We start from the raw sequence: 15996 nt of genomic DNA, 5'->3' as shown, positions 1-15996 counted from the left end.
TCTCGTGTCTACTCCCTTCAAGGAACAGCGAGAAGGCTGACACATCGTTTGGTGTCTCGCTCTGATACCATTTGTAACAACCCAAATCCACCGCTAACAGATATTGTCCTCTTTAGGCTTTTTCTTTCGGGCTTCCCTCAAGGCTTTAAAACGCGTCTTCTAGGGAAGGTTTCCACACCCTTTTAAACATGTTTTGTTCTCCCCAACCAATGTGGGACATCATATAAGTACAATTAAAATTAAATTAAAAATTAACAATTTAGTATTAACTTGAGCATAATTCAACTAGTTAAAAATATATTATAAATTTTATCTTCTAATAAAAGAAAAAATTAAATTGGAATTCTATCTTATTAAACACATTACTACATTGGAACAGAGGGCTAGTGTCCTTTACAGTAAGGTTGGTTAGGTTGGTGATTCGAGCAACTCGAATAGAGTTTACAATCCAACCTTATGGTTGTAACTCAACCCACGAATTGACCCAAGTTTTCGATTTTCTAAAAATTCAACCTAACCCAAACTGAAAAGTAGAGTAAAATAAAACATTTCAAAAGTAATCAAACCAAGAGCTGTTTGATGCAACTCAAACAACTATACAATTCTCCCACATCGAATGATTTAGAACAACTTTCTTCTTCATCTTCTTCGTCGTCCTCCTAAATCTGAATCTCCATCGTTAAGCTTCTGTTCATCTTTCTCAGCTACTTCAAATGCACAATCAAACTCAGCAGACCCTCCATTGAAGAACAAAAACAGAGTATCCATTCATCAAATCCTGCAAAGTTCATAACTTTTCTGATTCCCACAAGGCAAAACCTTTGAAACAGAGACACAACACGTTTCTGGTGAAGATTCAGCTTCCCTTTTCCTTGAATTATCCAACACCTTCTGGGACTGTTTACAGTGAGCGATTGCCCCTTCTATGGACCTCTCTATCTCTGAATTTGCACTGTTGCTTCTCTTAAACGAAAATGATGATGACAGAGATGAAGAACCTGAAGATGAGCTTGAACAAGAACAAGAACACGAAGAACACGAAGAACATGAAGAAGATGCTGTCTGAATGGCACCTGAAAATGACCTTCTGTGATTGTTGTTCATGTTCAAAGAGCTACCAGAAAATTCCTCTGTTTTTTCCTTCTCTATGAAAGTAGTTTGAACCTTCCATTTGTTGTAATCGATTCTACCAAAAGGGGTTTTGTTAATGAACTTCCCTGAGCTTACCCTGTTCTTGAAACTGCACTCTGTTTCTTCATTGAACAAGGATTTAGTAGAACAAGGAGATTTCCCAAACAATGCCTTGAAATAAGCCTGTGAGGATTGTTTCAATTGCTTAACTTTGTTCGACCATGATTTTCTTGGTGGGTTTCCAACAAAATCCTTAATTTCTCCTCTAAATCTCAACAAATACTCATCTGGGTTCAGCTCGCAACTCGCTCTGGATGACTCAGTGGGTGAGAAATTGCAGGACTCGTGAGGTGGAGCTTTAATGGCGATGAAAGGAATCTGAAAATTTTCTGGGAAAGATTTGTTTTTTCTTGATGGGTTATGGGAGTTGGGGCTATGGAGGAGGTTTTGAACCATTTGTAAACGGGGAGGGAGGTGGAGTGGAAGTAATTTACCTTTGTAGAAGAGATCGTCGGCTGGTGAAGTTGTCGGCTCTGTTTCGCCGGAAAATGATATCGTTTGGATTTGGAACTCGAAATCTCTCGCCGGCGGTAGCGGTGGCGGTGAGGATCTAATAGAATAGCTGAATGAGTTGGAAGAAGGGGAAGAGGTGAGTTCCATGTCAATGTAGTCTTCTTCTGCAGCAGCGGCGGTGAATGGAGCTTCGGTGGTGGCCATGGCGATATGACGACGGAGAGAGGGTGGAGGGGATGTTTGCGGCGGCGGAGAGACAGAGAGAGAGAGAGAGAGAGAGGGCAGCCCAGAAGTGAGAGATTGTCGAGTTTTATCAGCAAATTCAAATTTTCTTTCTGCGGTTTCAAACTTCAGAGTTAATATAATGTTTTTTCTTTTTTCATTCCCAAAGTGAAAATAAAATAATATTTTGAGTTTATTTATTATTTTTTTAAAAATTTTGATCAGACATAATGGATTAAATTATTATATCATTCTTTAACGTGCTTGACATTTTTTTGGTCAGGTCAACTCAATCAACCCAACTGTATCTAACTATTTTTATGATTATTACTAAGATGAAAAATATTTGACGTTTGTAACCGATATTAGTAATGTCTTATGACTTATGAATGTTTGATAATTAAGTTTCATTAAATTTTAGTTCTTAATATAACATGAATTATGAATATGTATTATTTTTTAGATAATTAAAAAGGAAAAGTGGACAAGTCAATCTAACTCAATCTGAAAATAGAGAGTAAATTAAATTATGAACTTTATTCAGATTGCTCGAGTTACCCACTCAAAATTTCTAATTAATCCAAAAAAATTCAACCAAATTCGTGTATACTCCTAATTATATATTTCTTTTTTTGATATTGGATGTTCAAATTAAGAGGACATCAATTCTACGAGTTATTTCTTCACTTTTAAAACAAAGATATTCTTCGATGAACATCCATATGTATCATCACCTATATATACACATATATTTTCTCTTATAAAATTATTGATAAATTTTTTAAGAAATTGTCCACAATCTCGTTAGAGAAAGAAAAAAAAAACCACAGATTTCTTATCGCAATTTAATCCCGAACTTTTTAAATTTTTGAAAAATATCATACGATAAATTTACCACAATAATTTTGAAAAAGAAGAAAAATAAAATATGACAATTCACGTGAAAATTAAATGATTATCAATTTTTTCTCTCTAAAATTTGAAGTAAAATTATTTAAATCCATTATGTCTAAATAGTGTAATTATTTCGCCTAAAAAGATTAATTATTTTTTTTTTTACATGGAATAATCATTTTAGGAAGGTCTGGAAGATTTGCCTTTTTTCCATTTTGAAGAAAAGGTGTCAGAAATATAAAAAGTTGAAATTACGATTTTATATTATTTTATATCTGTAATTTTTTTTTTTAATGCATATACACATATATTCATGCAATGAATACTTCCAAGGACTAAGATGTGGGTGAAAGAGACAAGCAACTTTTTGTTTTTATTTATTTATTGACAGAAATTCAGCCATGTGTATAAATCTCATGCTCTAAACTTAGAGGCCCAATCGGGAATTAAATTTATTTTTTTAAAACTATTGCTAAGGTTGAATAGATTCAACATTTTAGTGCATACTTACCTATATATGAAATTAAATCTCAAGCTGCATAAAGTTCTGGTAGATTTGTTTACCGTCCTCAGTGGTATATACGATAACAAAGCTGCATTCAGTTGTTCGCTACATAAACCCCTCTTCAAAAGGTTAAAAAAATTAGTGACCTGATAATACTGGAGTTGACGACCAAAACCCTAAAGAACGACGAGTATAGTTATAATAGTCTTAAGGTAACAATATTTTTTTGTTGGGTAAGTTTTCGACGTACACGAAACACTATGCTTTTTATAATATTTTCAAATATTGGGAATGTGATATTTAACTTGAAATGTCTGTTCCCCCAACAACAAAATTTATGGACATATAGTTATTTATTGCCTGCTTCCCATATATGAACATCAGAGAAATATATATATAATTTGCATAGGGCTTATCAATCCAGGGCATATGGGGCTCCTTGTTTTGACCTGGTCAACATGTCGGAAGATCAGATCTTCCTTTGGGGTTTGATTAATTAATTAATTACTCACCTTCTCTGTCATCCCTTTCGATTAAATTAAATAGTGATCAACCGAGACGACCTAGAATAAGTAACACCTTAGTCTTCCCGGTACGAAGAAAGATAATAATAATAGTTTAAAAAGAAGTACATAATTGAAATAATAATAGTTTAAAAAGAAGTACATAATTGAAAGAAGTGGTGTCACGTGGTAAGCAAATAATAGGCAGTGGGTCTCTTTAAGCACATTGGCCAACAGCTGGTTGTCAAGCTTAGGAAGTGACCAGCCTTCGCCTCCGCCCCCACTGCCTTACTACCACTCCAAATATATATATGTGTGTGTGTGGTGTGTGTGTGGTGTGTGTGCAGTTCAACAGTAAATGGACCATGCCACCCACCATAAATCATTGTTCCATTTCAGCAGAAAGCCACACTACACAATGTACAACAGTACACACAGGACATTCTCGATGGGGCTACTACCCACCACCCCAAACAAGCATAAGACAACTATATATTTAATCATTGTATTATTGCTTCATGAATCTTCCATGTAAATAATACCATTTTTCTATCATGGGTAGGTGTTACTATAAGGAATTGAATTATAAAGATATGATTAAACACAACAACATACCGGATGGATGGATGGATGGATGGATGGATGGATGGATTGATGGATGGATGGATGGAAGTTTCATCTTCTTTGGTCGTTGGAAGCTGCTGCATCATAGTCCCTTCCAAGTTCATCAAATTCCCAGTCATTTATCTCCTCGTTCGAGTCAACTGTATCGACCTCCTCAGTCGAATCTGGTTTCGCCATTTCTGCTTTCATGTTAAAATTCTTTGTTCCCTTTGCTAAGGAGTCATTAATATCTTCAAATTTTAGTCTTCGAACTTCGGCTGTCTGTTCAGATGAACTTGAATCTATATGTGACTTTTCATTGACCGCTAACTCTGACCTTTGCCTTGTGGTTTCAATCAACAGTTTTGGTCTCTTGATGGATTCAAATTCTTGTTTTATCTTTTCAAGCGCATCAAATAACTCTTGTACCTTCTCGTCAAAATTCCTGGATCAAAAGTTCAGCGTGTGGCCAAAAGTGCCTAAATTATTAGTCAAGTAGTCAAGGGGCAGATAAAAGTAGAAAACTCCTTGTCTAGTCAAACACTATTTTAGTACCTGACAACTCCTTTTGTTTCATAGAATTGCATTCGTACTGTGTCCACAGTGCTTAAGGTGGAAACAAACTGGCCAGTAAAGAAAAGCCAGGAAATAGACACACCAGAGAGATTAAATTAGATAATGCAATACAAAGAAAGACATAAAGCTAAACATAGCCACAAATTAGAGATTGTGAGTGGAAAATGCAATATAGTTTTGAAATACGGGATCAAATGAACACCTATGAGTGAACAGAAAGTTCTAAGCATTCATAATACTACCTTGGATTCGATATCCAAATATTCCTCTTCGAGTTTTCTCCGTTCTTGATCGACATGTAAGCTTCCATCATCTGTATTGGGCGAGACATCTGACCTGAGGAAAGTTGGTCTCAGCAGCCTGGTTAATTATATCAAAGTTATTCTCAATAAGAATAGTTTTTTTTTAACAGAAGAACTATACTCTTTCATCGAGCTCAAGTTTTCCTCAAGTTTCCTGATTGAAGAAAGTGAGGGCTCCAGTTTTTCCTAATGAGAATGTAGGCCAATGTGCACGACAATCAGAAAACAGTAAATCATCTCTTGAAGATAAAATCAGTGAACTAGATAGCCTTATAACTGGTACCTTGTAAGAAGAGAGAAGGCTGATGACCAACTTCACAAAATAATCTCCATATTTTTCCAGCTCACCACTTGAAAAAGTGAAGAAACAAAGGATCAAACAGTTTACTGATACTAGAATAGAAAAGACTTAAGGGAAAGACATGGTAGCTGATTCCATCTCTTTGGTTCCAAAACAAGCAACGTAACTCAAATAATATTTTAACCAAAAAGGTTAACATACTCAACAAGCTCCTCCGTTTTTTGTCTTTGGGATATTCGTAGGTCCCATGTATTCTCTAAAAAGTTTTTACATGCATTTACAGCAGTGGCTTCTACTTTATATGAAGCAACAGATTTGAACAGCTCATCTTCCTATAACCAAAGAAAATCATTAGAGAAACTAATGAAAGGGAGAAAATAAAAGGCATTCAATTTGACACTTTATTGAAAGAAGAAATTAGTTCGAACAAGAGCACAACCAACAGCTTGATTACCTTTGTCTTCAAGTGCACAAGCATCTGGCTACTCGCTTCATCAAAATGCTCTCTTTCTTCTCTTGCATTATGAAGGCGCATACGAGCAGAAGACAGCAATGTGTTGACCTGAAACATATACATGCTCACAAAAGCTGATACGTAAAAGCAGAGTTCAAGTATTATGGTGAAGATCGCACCCCAAAGAAGCAGAAAAAGCTGCACAGTGAATATTGATTAAACTGACAATGAAAATCCAATTCTACTTTTTATTTAATTCCTTAATTTCTTTTTTTATTGGCTGCCTTCTAATTCTANGAAGAGGAAATACTATCTCTATTCCAGTGATGGAATGAAGTTAACAAAGGAGGAGGCTGGACACCTATAGCCCAGATGAGAAACAAATATTTGTACGCAACTCAGTCCATCAATAAGAGAATATAAGAATCTAAAGGTTACTGGAACTAGAATTCGTCTATGTTGTCCCCCAATCTTACTCATCTGGCTGCAGGGGAATTGATAATCAAGTTCTGAATGCTTCTCGGAATAACAGGTGAAATTGAAGGCTTCAGAATCTTCCACCATAATAGCTGAGCCAAAAAACATAGGAGGAAGAGATGGTCCAAATCTTCACTAATTTTTAGCCTCTAGACTGCTTCTTGCTACAACTGAATGCTTCTCTAAGTGACTAAGTTTCCCCATACATAAGAGCTATATCCAGATATAAATCTTCTATAAGTTAATTTTCCCAAGCCCAAATGGCATTGGTATAGAGTGCTACCATTTTGTTTCATGACTTCTTAAAAAATAACTCTTGACCTGAAGTACCATTCAAGTATCCTAATATTCTGTTATTAACCCTAAGATTATGTTCATTTGGACTATTAACGTGCTGCTAACAAAGCTTACGGAATATGCAATGTCTGGTTTGATATGTGACAAGTAAATGAACTTTCCCGATACATGCACTCGTCAATTGGACAAATCTCTTCACTTTGGTGTTGGCCTATGGATCCATAGGTGTTTCAGCAAGTTTACACCCAATATTTCTGGTCTCCTTTAACAAGTCTAGAATGTATCTGAGAAATGACAATAGCATCCATAGATCATGCCACCTTCATTCCTAAAGAGTACCTCAAATTTCTCAAGTTCTTGATCTCAAACTCAGTTGCTAGCATCTTTTTCAGGTTAAGAATTTCCCATATATCATCTTCTGCAATGATAAGATCATCTACATATACAATTCAGATTGTAGTTTTTTTGTATGAGGATTTCACAAATATAGATGATCAACTGGACATTGATAATAACTACTTTTAATCATAGCTTTGGCAAATCTGTAAAACCAAGCACAAGAACTCTTTTAATCCGTATAAAAACTTCTCAACTTGCATACCAAACTTTTGTTGGACTTGTTTTCCATTCCAGAGCGTTGAACGCATGAAGAAGATGATCTATATACCACAACAGTCTTGGTTTTTACTAGATTTCTCACCTGTTTGAAGCTCCTGTTAGTGCCTCGTGTACTGGAGTTGGTTTCATTCTATCTTGAGGAGGGAGAAGCTACAGAGTATTCATTGTTGGCTGTTGAGACATCAATGATTCTCATTGAACACATACTATAGTAACTCATAAAGCGTATATCACCAACTTCCCATTGGAATGGAAAAAATGAAAGCTCAGCAAGTAATCATAGAAGCAAGGAAACTAGATTGGCAAGAGAATGAATGTACGAAACAACAGAAAAAAAAGAAAAAAAAAAAAGAACGGATTGCAGTCACAAGAAAGAGTCTATTGAACATGACAGAAAAAGAAACCCAACCTTTTCCAGTTCTGCTTCCAGATGATCCTTTTGGTTCTCAAGTTCTCTAATATCATATGTCAATTCCTGAAAAATACAAATATAAAGTTTGACTACAATAAGTCATGAAATGGATAAGTATACTAGCACAATCATGATAGGAATCACCCGTCATTCAAGCATGCAACTAAGCTGTTGTGCCAATTATAAATAAATCTTTTACGAGCAAGGAACAAATTTCATTGATAAATAAAATATACCAAAAGGGGAAAGAAGTGAAAAGAAGGGAGGGAGACCAACTAGAACTCAGAGTAATATAACCCCATAATTCCTCTCGGAAACATTTCTCATCATCATAAATTGGAAAATTTGAATAGGAATCATAGTTTTCTAAGATATGTTCCATATAAAATGGTTATTATTATTTCTTTTACAAGCATAAGAAATTATCTTAAGTCATTGAATAATAAAGATCTAAATTTAAAAATTATATATAATAGTATAATGAATAATTTGTTTATCAAAAAATGCCAAATGGTGAGAGGACGGGGGCGGGGACAAGGAATGTTCCTCGTCTCCATTCCTGTTTAGCTGACGTGGATTTTCCCCATTCTTCGCCGAAAAGAGGATTTCCTGCAAGAAAAAAGAACATCCCTATTCCCAACGTATGTTACCTGATTTTTTAGATATATTTTTTTTTTTTTAAATTTCAAAATAAACACCAATGTTTGATTCAAATGTACTGAACCAATTACTGGGATGTAAAATTATTTTAAAAGTCTATTATTTCTTATTTTTCGGTTTTAACTTTGATGTAAACTTATTTTTAAATCCACTCTCCAATTATGATTAAACTTCAGTTTTTGTTTAATTGTATCAAATCAATGGTTGAAATATAAATTTGTTTGAGTTTTTTGTTTTTATTATTTACTTCTGAGTATTAGTTGTTTCATAATATATTTATTTTTTCAATGTTTTTCTAAATTTAATACAAATATGTAAATATTAACCTAGACAAGAGTTATGGCTAAACTAAAAACACATAGAAAACAATCATACTTTTATATGCATATTTATGATATTTTAATTTTCCAAAATACTGTAAAATGGAATTTTTCAAAATTACTAATTTTTGAGATTATAATAATATATTTCATCATTATGTTATTTTATCCATGAAAGAAAAACTAAAATTACAGGTCTTGTACTATATTTCTAATTTCTACCAAAAATATTTATTTCATAAAAATGGTACTAAGATTATATGCATACTGTAGTCCAATCGTTACTATAACAAAAGGCTAAGAGGTTAGAAAATATTTTTGAATAATTTTATCCAAACTCTTCAATTTAACTTGATTGATAACTACAAAATAATAATAATAATGAGGAAGAGAAAACAAGTAAAAAACTGGCACAGACAGAAGCGTCAAGAAATTGACAAAACCAGAAATTTGATAGCAAGATATCAAAAGCAAATTACGCAAACGAATCTATCTAGCCCAAAAGCAAAAGTCCTTACCAGTAGCTTTCTGATATTTTCTGTTGGGTCTATCAACATCTCTAAGGGATAATTATCTCTTTTAGAAGGAAGATTACCTTCTCAGCTTGGACCATTTCCTCGGACTTAGCTAACCGAAAGTTGAGTGCATCCTCCCTCTGCTCTCTGCAAATGACAAGCAGAAAATATAAGAAAGCATTCAACAAGAGAATCAGAGATGAATCTCCACTTTAAGACACCCTTAACCCAAATTCGCCCGTTTGCGCATGATGCTGTCACAGGACAAGTATAAATCCAGCTTTATAATAAATCATATCTATTCTCTCATTCTCTCATAATCGATTCTACTTGAAATGCCAATTAAGATTCTTGAAACAGCTTAATATTTTAGCATGACAAAACAGTAATGCTTAAAGATTGACGGTTTCACTTCAGCAGCATAATATCTCTTGTTTTCATTTCGATGCCTTTATTTTTGCATGAAAAACCGAAATGGCCACCTGCCTATCACTAGCCTATAAAAAATATCAACCATGACACAAGAAAACATTTATATGCATTCCCCAAAGAAAGCCTAACAGTTTCACAATTGACTTACTTTTCAACAAGCAGCTTGCGGAAAGTCATGGAATTTCACAAATTCTTTTCTAGTATTATGTACAAACTGCAACCTATATGACTTCTACGTGTGATGCAAGAGATATAAATGCAGTGGAAAAGGAAGTATAGCTTTCCAGAATTTCTAAAGGAAAAATGATGTTTTTAGAGAAAATCGTGAAAGATTTGGCCACTCTTTGGTGCTTTCGTAGTAAATTATTTTGTAACTATTGTGTTTTGTTATATTGGGCAATGCGAGCAATGTTTTAACTCCTTGACCTTGAAAGAGAATCTCTTGTCCTCACATTTTGTGTTCTTTCATGAGTAATGGGAGTTTGTATCATATTAAAAAATAATGTCACAAAAATGACATATTGCACATGGAACCCTTATAAGAGCAACAAACACAAAAGCAACAATGAAGAAATACGTGCAAGACATAAATCGGCATTAGTAATATGTTAAACCTTTGGTCAACAATACGCTTTTCAGCTTTCAAGGTAGAATTGGCCAAAGATTCTGACAAAATTCTCAGTTTGTCAACCTGCAAAATCAATTGGTTGTTGTTGTTTAATGGTAAAAGCATCAACAATCAATCAATAAATAAATAACAGGACTAGAAGTTCTCTCATTACCAACTTTTCTTTTTTTAAACAACTTATATCAACTTGAAGAACATGAAGAGCATGGAGACATCACCATGATGGTGCATACTACCAATCTTCCATTAGGAACATGCTTCTCATCTCAAAATTTTCCCTTATCCCATTTTGTTTAATAAGTAAATTGTACTAATGAGATATACAAAATATAAGTTGATACCGTCGTATGTAGAAATTTTAAGATTTAAGGGGGGAAATATAAGTATTGAAAATGGCAGATGTGCTTAACATGCACGGAAGTTTGTTATATGCAATCTAACTCCAGTACCAACCAAAAGCATTAGATTAGTTAGTTCCCTTATCCCATTTTGTTAACCCTAAAGCCAGGGAGAGAAGAACGGACCTTCTCAGCATGAAGCTGTGGGGAATCCACTTCGTTGAACAGCTTCTTCTTTAGTAAGAGCTCCTCCAACTTGGAGTATAATTGAACTTGTGAAAGTATTTCTTGCAGAACCTGTAACTTACATAATGAGATCTAATGTAATATAATACTTTCTTAAAACTCAAAAAGGATAACAAGTAATAGCAAAGATGTACAAATACTTGCTAAAACATTAAAGTTAAAGTAAAGAATCAAAGACGGTAAAGTAGAAAAACGACCACATTTAATACATGGCTCATATCTATGTCTATAGATATAAAATAAATTCATAAATCATAACCACCTTGGAAGATGTGGTTTTATCATCAGATGTGTTATCTCGATCTCCACTTGAAGGTGGCATCTCTCCTTTCTTTTCATCAAGTGTTTTTTTCAAACTACATGCTTTAGCATCTATTCTGAGAGCAGGAAATTGGAAGAAATGAATTTGTTTGAAAAAGGATTAGAAGAATTATACTGTTAATCCGCTCAATGAAAAACACCATTTGAGAACTTTGGAAACCTACACAATGAGCTTTAATTAAACAACATAGTATATTGAAAGGCTTGTTGCCCTATACACTACGGGATCAGCCACAAATTAGCACATTGTTAGCTCAATCACAAGAGAACTTTTATAGTTAGTCAAAGGAGGAATATAACACAATCAAATCCAGGTATTCGAGAGGTCGGAAAACACCCTGTAGTATGTTAAACATAATTAAGAAAAAGCTCTTCTCACCTCTTTCCCTAACGAAGTTATTAAATCCACAACTAATTAACTAACAACATTATAGATAAGATCAAATCCCACATTAGTGATTAACTACCCATAAGGCCGTAACTATCTGTAACTTACCGTAACTTCATGCTGATAACTTCCCAAGTTAACATTTTCAGCCACTCTTTATTTTCCTAATCCATCTTACGAGTCCCACACCTACTGTCAGAAAAACTGGCTTGGAGGATTATCAATTCCCACACCTACTGTCAGAAAAACTGGATTGGAGGATTATCAATACCCACACAGATAGATTCACCTTGTCCTTGTGGGAGAAAGGTTGAAAACTGAATAGCTACTTTTGGCTTCCAAGTCGCTTCCTTGATACCTTGACCATCCCACTGAATAAGAATCTTGTGTTGTCTCTACTTTGCCATTCCACCCAAACTAGTTTTCCTTCAACTGCGTTGTTAATGGGCCTGCAACCTAGCGCACAAATTTTCAGGGGTAGCATAGTAGACCCAAAAATCCTATTAGTTTTCATACGCTCCAAGGAAATGGCCAAGAAAACATTACTTGAACTTTCACTATATTAACCTTTATGCCACCTCTCAAAATTATATGGTGCAAATAGTTTAAAGATTATCCATTCCTTTCTCCTCCAATTGACCAAGCATCAGCATTATCAAATCATTGAATCAAAATTTAAGATAAAAGAACTGAAACTACAAACAAGCTCTTAAATTGAGATTAAGTTCTGATGACTAGTATCTGTTTCAGGAGGATGACTGGATTCGATATGCTTCAGAATATCGTGTTGCCAAGAACTTATATGGTGGCGCACTCAAAAAATAAACCACCACTCAGCTTTGAAATGAGAACCCAAGAAACTAGCTTTTGAGCTTGAGAAAAAAACCTAATGATTGTTAAAGTGAAGGGGGGAAACTAACTCTCAAGATGTGTTAGATGGAGCGTTCCTAAACAATAGAGTCAGAAGACTTTGGTCAATGGAGCCTTTAGGAGAGACCTACTCGCGCAAGTATCTATTTATTAAGTTAGTATCTGCTGGATTTTATCAACCACGTATAGCCTTCCAAAAAGTCTAGCCATGCCAAAATGTTCGCTTTTCTCAGACCCTTTAATTTCCATAATAGTCTTTAAGGCAACGAAAATCACCAACTCAATATTCTAAGATTTTAGAAGAATCTAACCTAACTATTTTCCCTTTCATCTTCTCAATAAGAAACCTTAAATTAATTTTTTAATAGTTCACAATAGTCATCCACTACTTCATCCTTCAAATTTCCTCTTAGGAAAACTTTCCACAAGCTACTACTTTCCTCCCATGCCTCAGAAACCAATGAATCTTTTTCCTTTGAAAGGCCAAAATTTCTTGTGTAACTTGCCGCCAACAGGTTGACATGAACCCTAACAGAGAGATGTTTTGATACCATTACCAACTTTATCTTACAAAAAATCTCAACTGCAGTTTCAAGCTTTTCATGATATTCCACAAAAGGCTTCATGAACTTCCTATCCTTTTAGGATTTGTGAACCACCCAAAATTATCTTTCCCAAAAATAGTATTTGGTTGGAATAGCTATGTTCTTTTATTTTCTGAAGCCCAGCCTTTGTAGACTTTAAATTCTTTAACTCTTTTATAATTTTTCAGGCATTAATGAAAGGTGTTGTTTCTTGTTTAAAAAAAAAAATTAAGAACAAGAAGAATAACAACAAAAAATTAAAAATAAGAACAGAAATAAACAAATAGAAGTTTACATAGACTGTATCTAGGGCATCACATGGATCATATAAAATGATTGCTAGGAAGAACAAAACATCAAAATATCTTTTCACAGGCTTCAGTGATACAAAATTGGATATCAGAATCAATCAATCAGTCCAACACAACCATCAGTGTATCAAAGCTTTTTTTAATCCTTTCATTCAGTGTGAGCTGTTCCTTTCTCTTATGGTGGATTCTATAGCAATTTTCACTTTCTTATGATGAGCTCAAGGTTGTATAGTAAAAGAGAGTGATTGCTATTCTATCACATTTAAAAGAATAGAAAAAAATATAAATACTTTTTTCTTTATTGAGGAAAACAAAGATAAATTTAATGACACTAAGCGAGATCCCGGGATTGGTTTATGATAAAGTTTGACTGTATGCTCTCTTAGGACACTAACTCCAACTTCCTCCATGTGCATACCCTTTCCTTATCATACATACTTGGAAGTCTCGTTAGAGCAGCTCTCCTTAGAGCTAACTTCCACTTCATCCTTGTTGTATAGATTTCAATTTAGTTAAGTTGTAATCCTATCCATAAAAATCCATGCATACATAATGTATCAGATATCTAATTGAATGAAGACCAATGAATGAAATATGAAAGATATGCTTATTCACCACCTATCAAAATCAGCATTTATTTTCAGCCCTGCAATTGCATCTTGGACATGTTGGAGTAGTTCTTCTCGTTTTACCTAAAAATGGCAGTGCAAGAGGGAAATGACTGCTCTGCCCATGATAATTTTATGCTGAAATTAATTCATGCCTTCATGACATTACCAGTGCTTCATCTTGGTATTCTGAAAATGCATTTGCCAAATTGTGTACATTCATCATTATTTCTTGATGTACTTCCTTTCCTCCTAAAAGACATAGCCTGAATATAGCCACGACAAAAGGAAATTAAGTCTAATGATATGAGTGTGAAAATGATCATAGAAATTTCTAATGTTGTTTCTTCTCGTCTGCACAAGTAACGTGAGAAAACTTTCTGAAATCAGCGGCAGGGCATAAAGAACATGTAAGGCGTAACTGAGACTGAATATTCACCCATATATCTCTAGAAGTAGTGATTCTTCTTCATCGGTAGCTTCTTCAAGAATCTGAGTCATAGAAAAGGGTTATCGTGTGGTTAAACTCCAACCAACAAAAAGTGGTTCAGAACAAGAAATCACTCCATTCCCGGGTGAGGGGAAAGAGTACCAATACATACATAGAAAATGAATAGAAGCTAAAATTTTAGGCCTTTTATGCTCATCAAGTAATTACATCGTTCCAACAGAGAGAGAAGTAAATGAATGCTGCTGATATATTAGGAACTACCTAGCATATTTTCGTATACCAATGTTTTGCAAGCAAAAAGGTATTGGCATGTATTCAATTCAACTCACCATAGACAACGTAATGCCTTCTAGAGCTTGGCTTGTAAGAAATACATCACGAAACGTTTTCAGCTCGCCTCCCATATCTGGGTCCACATAATAGACCTGCGCAAGATATCAAACAGCATTTCACGACATTCAGCGCCGGGGGAGAAAACGAACAAAAAACAACTACAAATCCTTCAATCAACTCAGACACACAAAAAAGTTCAGGAAATACAACAACGCTAATTGATATACACACCAGTGTAGGATTTTTCGGAGAATCTCTAGTTTCGTCGTTAGGCTGATCTGTCGGACTGTTTTTATCACCCTCGCTTGAACCTGACGAAAATCTATCCACCTCTTTGAGCGCAACTAGCCACCTTCTCAATAACTGAACTCTTTCTACGCCTCTAGACGAAACAGAAATTTCTTCCAGCCTTTTTACAGTCTGTTTAAATCCCTGCATATTCCTTGGTCCCTGCCTCACAAATCAAACCCGGAACTTAACTCGTCAGTGAAACAGAAACTGTAACAAGTAACACACGCGGATACGAAGCGATAAATGGTAATGTAACAAGTAACACACGCGGATACGAAGCGATAAATGGTAATGCGCGCAGACGTAATATAACTAAATATACAAAGCCGCACACTAAACAGAGACCAATATCGTAAGGTTCCATGCCCTAGTAATAAATGTTCCAATACTCATAACGCTGCCAAGAACCAAAAGCCATTTAAAACAGGGAGAATTGAGTGGAGAAGTGAGAATGAAATTACAATGCGGTCTTGGATGATCTTGGCGCCCTCCACAACAGCATTTCCTGCATGGTGAACGACGGTGTCGGCATAGTTACGGACAGTGCGGGTGATATTATCCTTCCCTCCGGCACCCGCTTCCACCGCCCTGATCACCGCTGCTCTAAACCACGACATCACCGCTCTCTCTCTCTCTCGTTCTAGAATGCAAAAACGAGATCGAATCTAAAACTCTCAACCTCGGATCAATGTTGAACGGCTTCTTTCACAATTACAGAAACTATTTCTCCAATGCCGGTGGCTGATTTTAGATTAATCCGAAAACTTGTTGAAGCAAAACGATCGAACACTACGAAATGCCACAATGGTGAAGATTTGAGAATCCAGATGGAAAAAGATGGAGATTGATACTTCCGGAAAAGACAGGTCGGGAAATGGAAGAGAAGGAAGAG

General features: G+C 35.0%; 2 protein-coding genes across 2 annotated transcripts; both read right to left on the bottom strand.

The window, feature by feature from the left end:
* Positions 1–366: 366 nt before the first annotated feature.
* On the bottom strand, positions 367–1951 carry LOC111804263 (probable membrane-associated kinase regulator 4). The gene has a single exon (XM_023689000.1). The coding sequence runs from the start codon at positions 1846–1848 to the stop codon at positions 772–774; it is 1077 nt and encodes a 358-aa protein (XP_023544768.1). The 5' UTR covers positions 1849–1951; the 3' UTR covers positions 367–771.
* A 2200-nt stretch (positions 1952–4151) lies between these two features.
* LOC111804426 (myosin-6-like) lies at positions 4152–15721 on the bottom strand. Its single transcript, XM_023689228.1, has 18 exons — positions 15566–15721; positions 15045–15263; positions 14810–14905; positions 14469–14521; positions 14199–14295; positions 14040–14113; positions 11210–11324; positions 10888–10998; positions 10350–10426; positions 9384–9450; positions 7806–7871; positions 6005–6112; positions 5752–5882; positions 5533–5599; positions 5371–5435; positions 5190–5283; positions 4927–4994; positions 4152–4816 (listed from the first exon to the last, which is right to left on the bottom strand). The coding sequence occupies exons 1-18, from the start codon at positions 15719–15721 to the stop codon at positions 4444–4446; spliced, it is 2037 nt and encodes a 678-aa protein (XP_023544996.1). The 3' UTR covers positions 4152–4443.
* Between the last annotated feature and the right edge of the window lie 275 nt (positions 15722–15996).

This window comes from Cucurbita pepo, chromosome LG10, assembly GCF_002806865.2.
Source record: "Cucurbita pepo subsp. pepo cultivar mu-cu-16 chromosome LG10, ASM280686v2, whole genome shotgun sequence".
In the NCBI taxonomy this organism is placed as follows: Eukaryota; Viridiplantae; Streptophyta; class Magnoliopsida; order Cucurbitales; family Cucurbitaceae; genus Cucurbita; species Cucurbita pepo.
The sequence above is the reverse complement of the archived record's forward strand: the minus strand, read 5'-3'. Positions and strand labels throughout refer to the sequence as shown.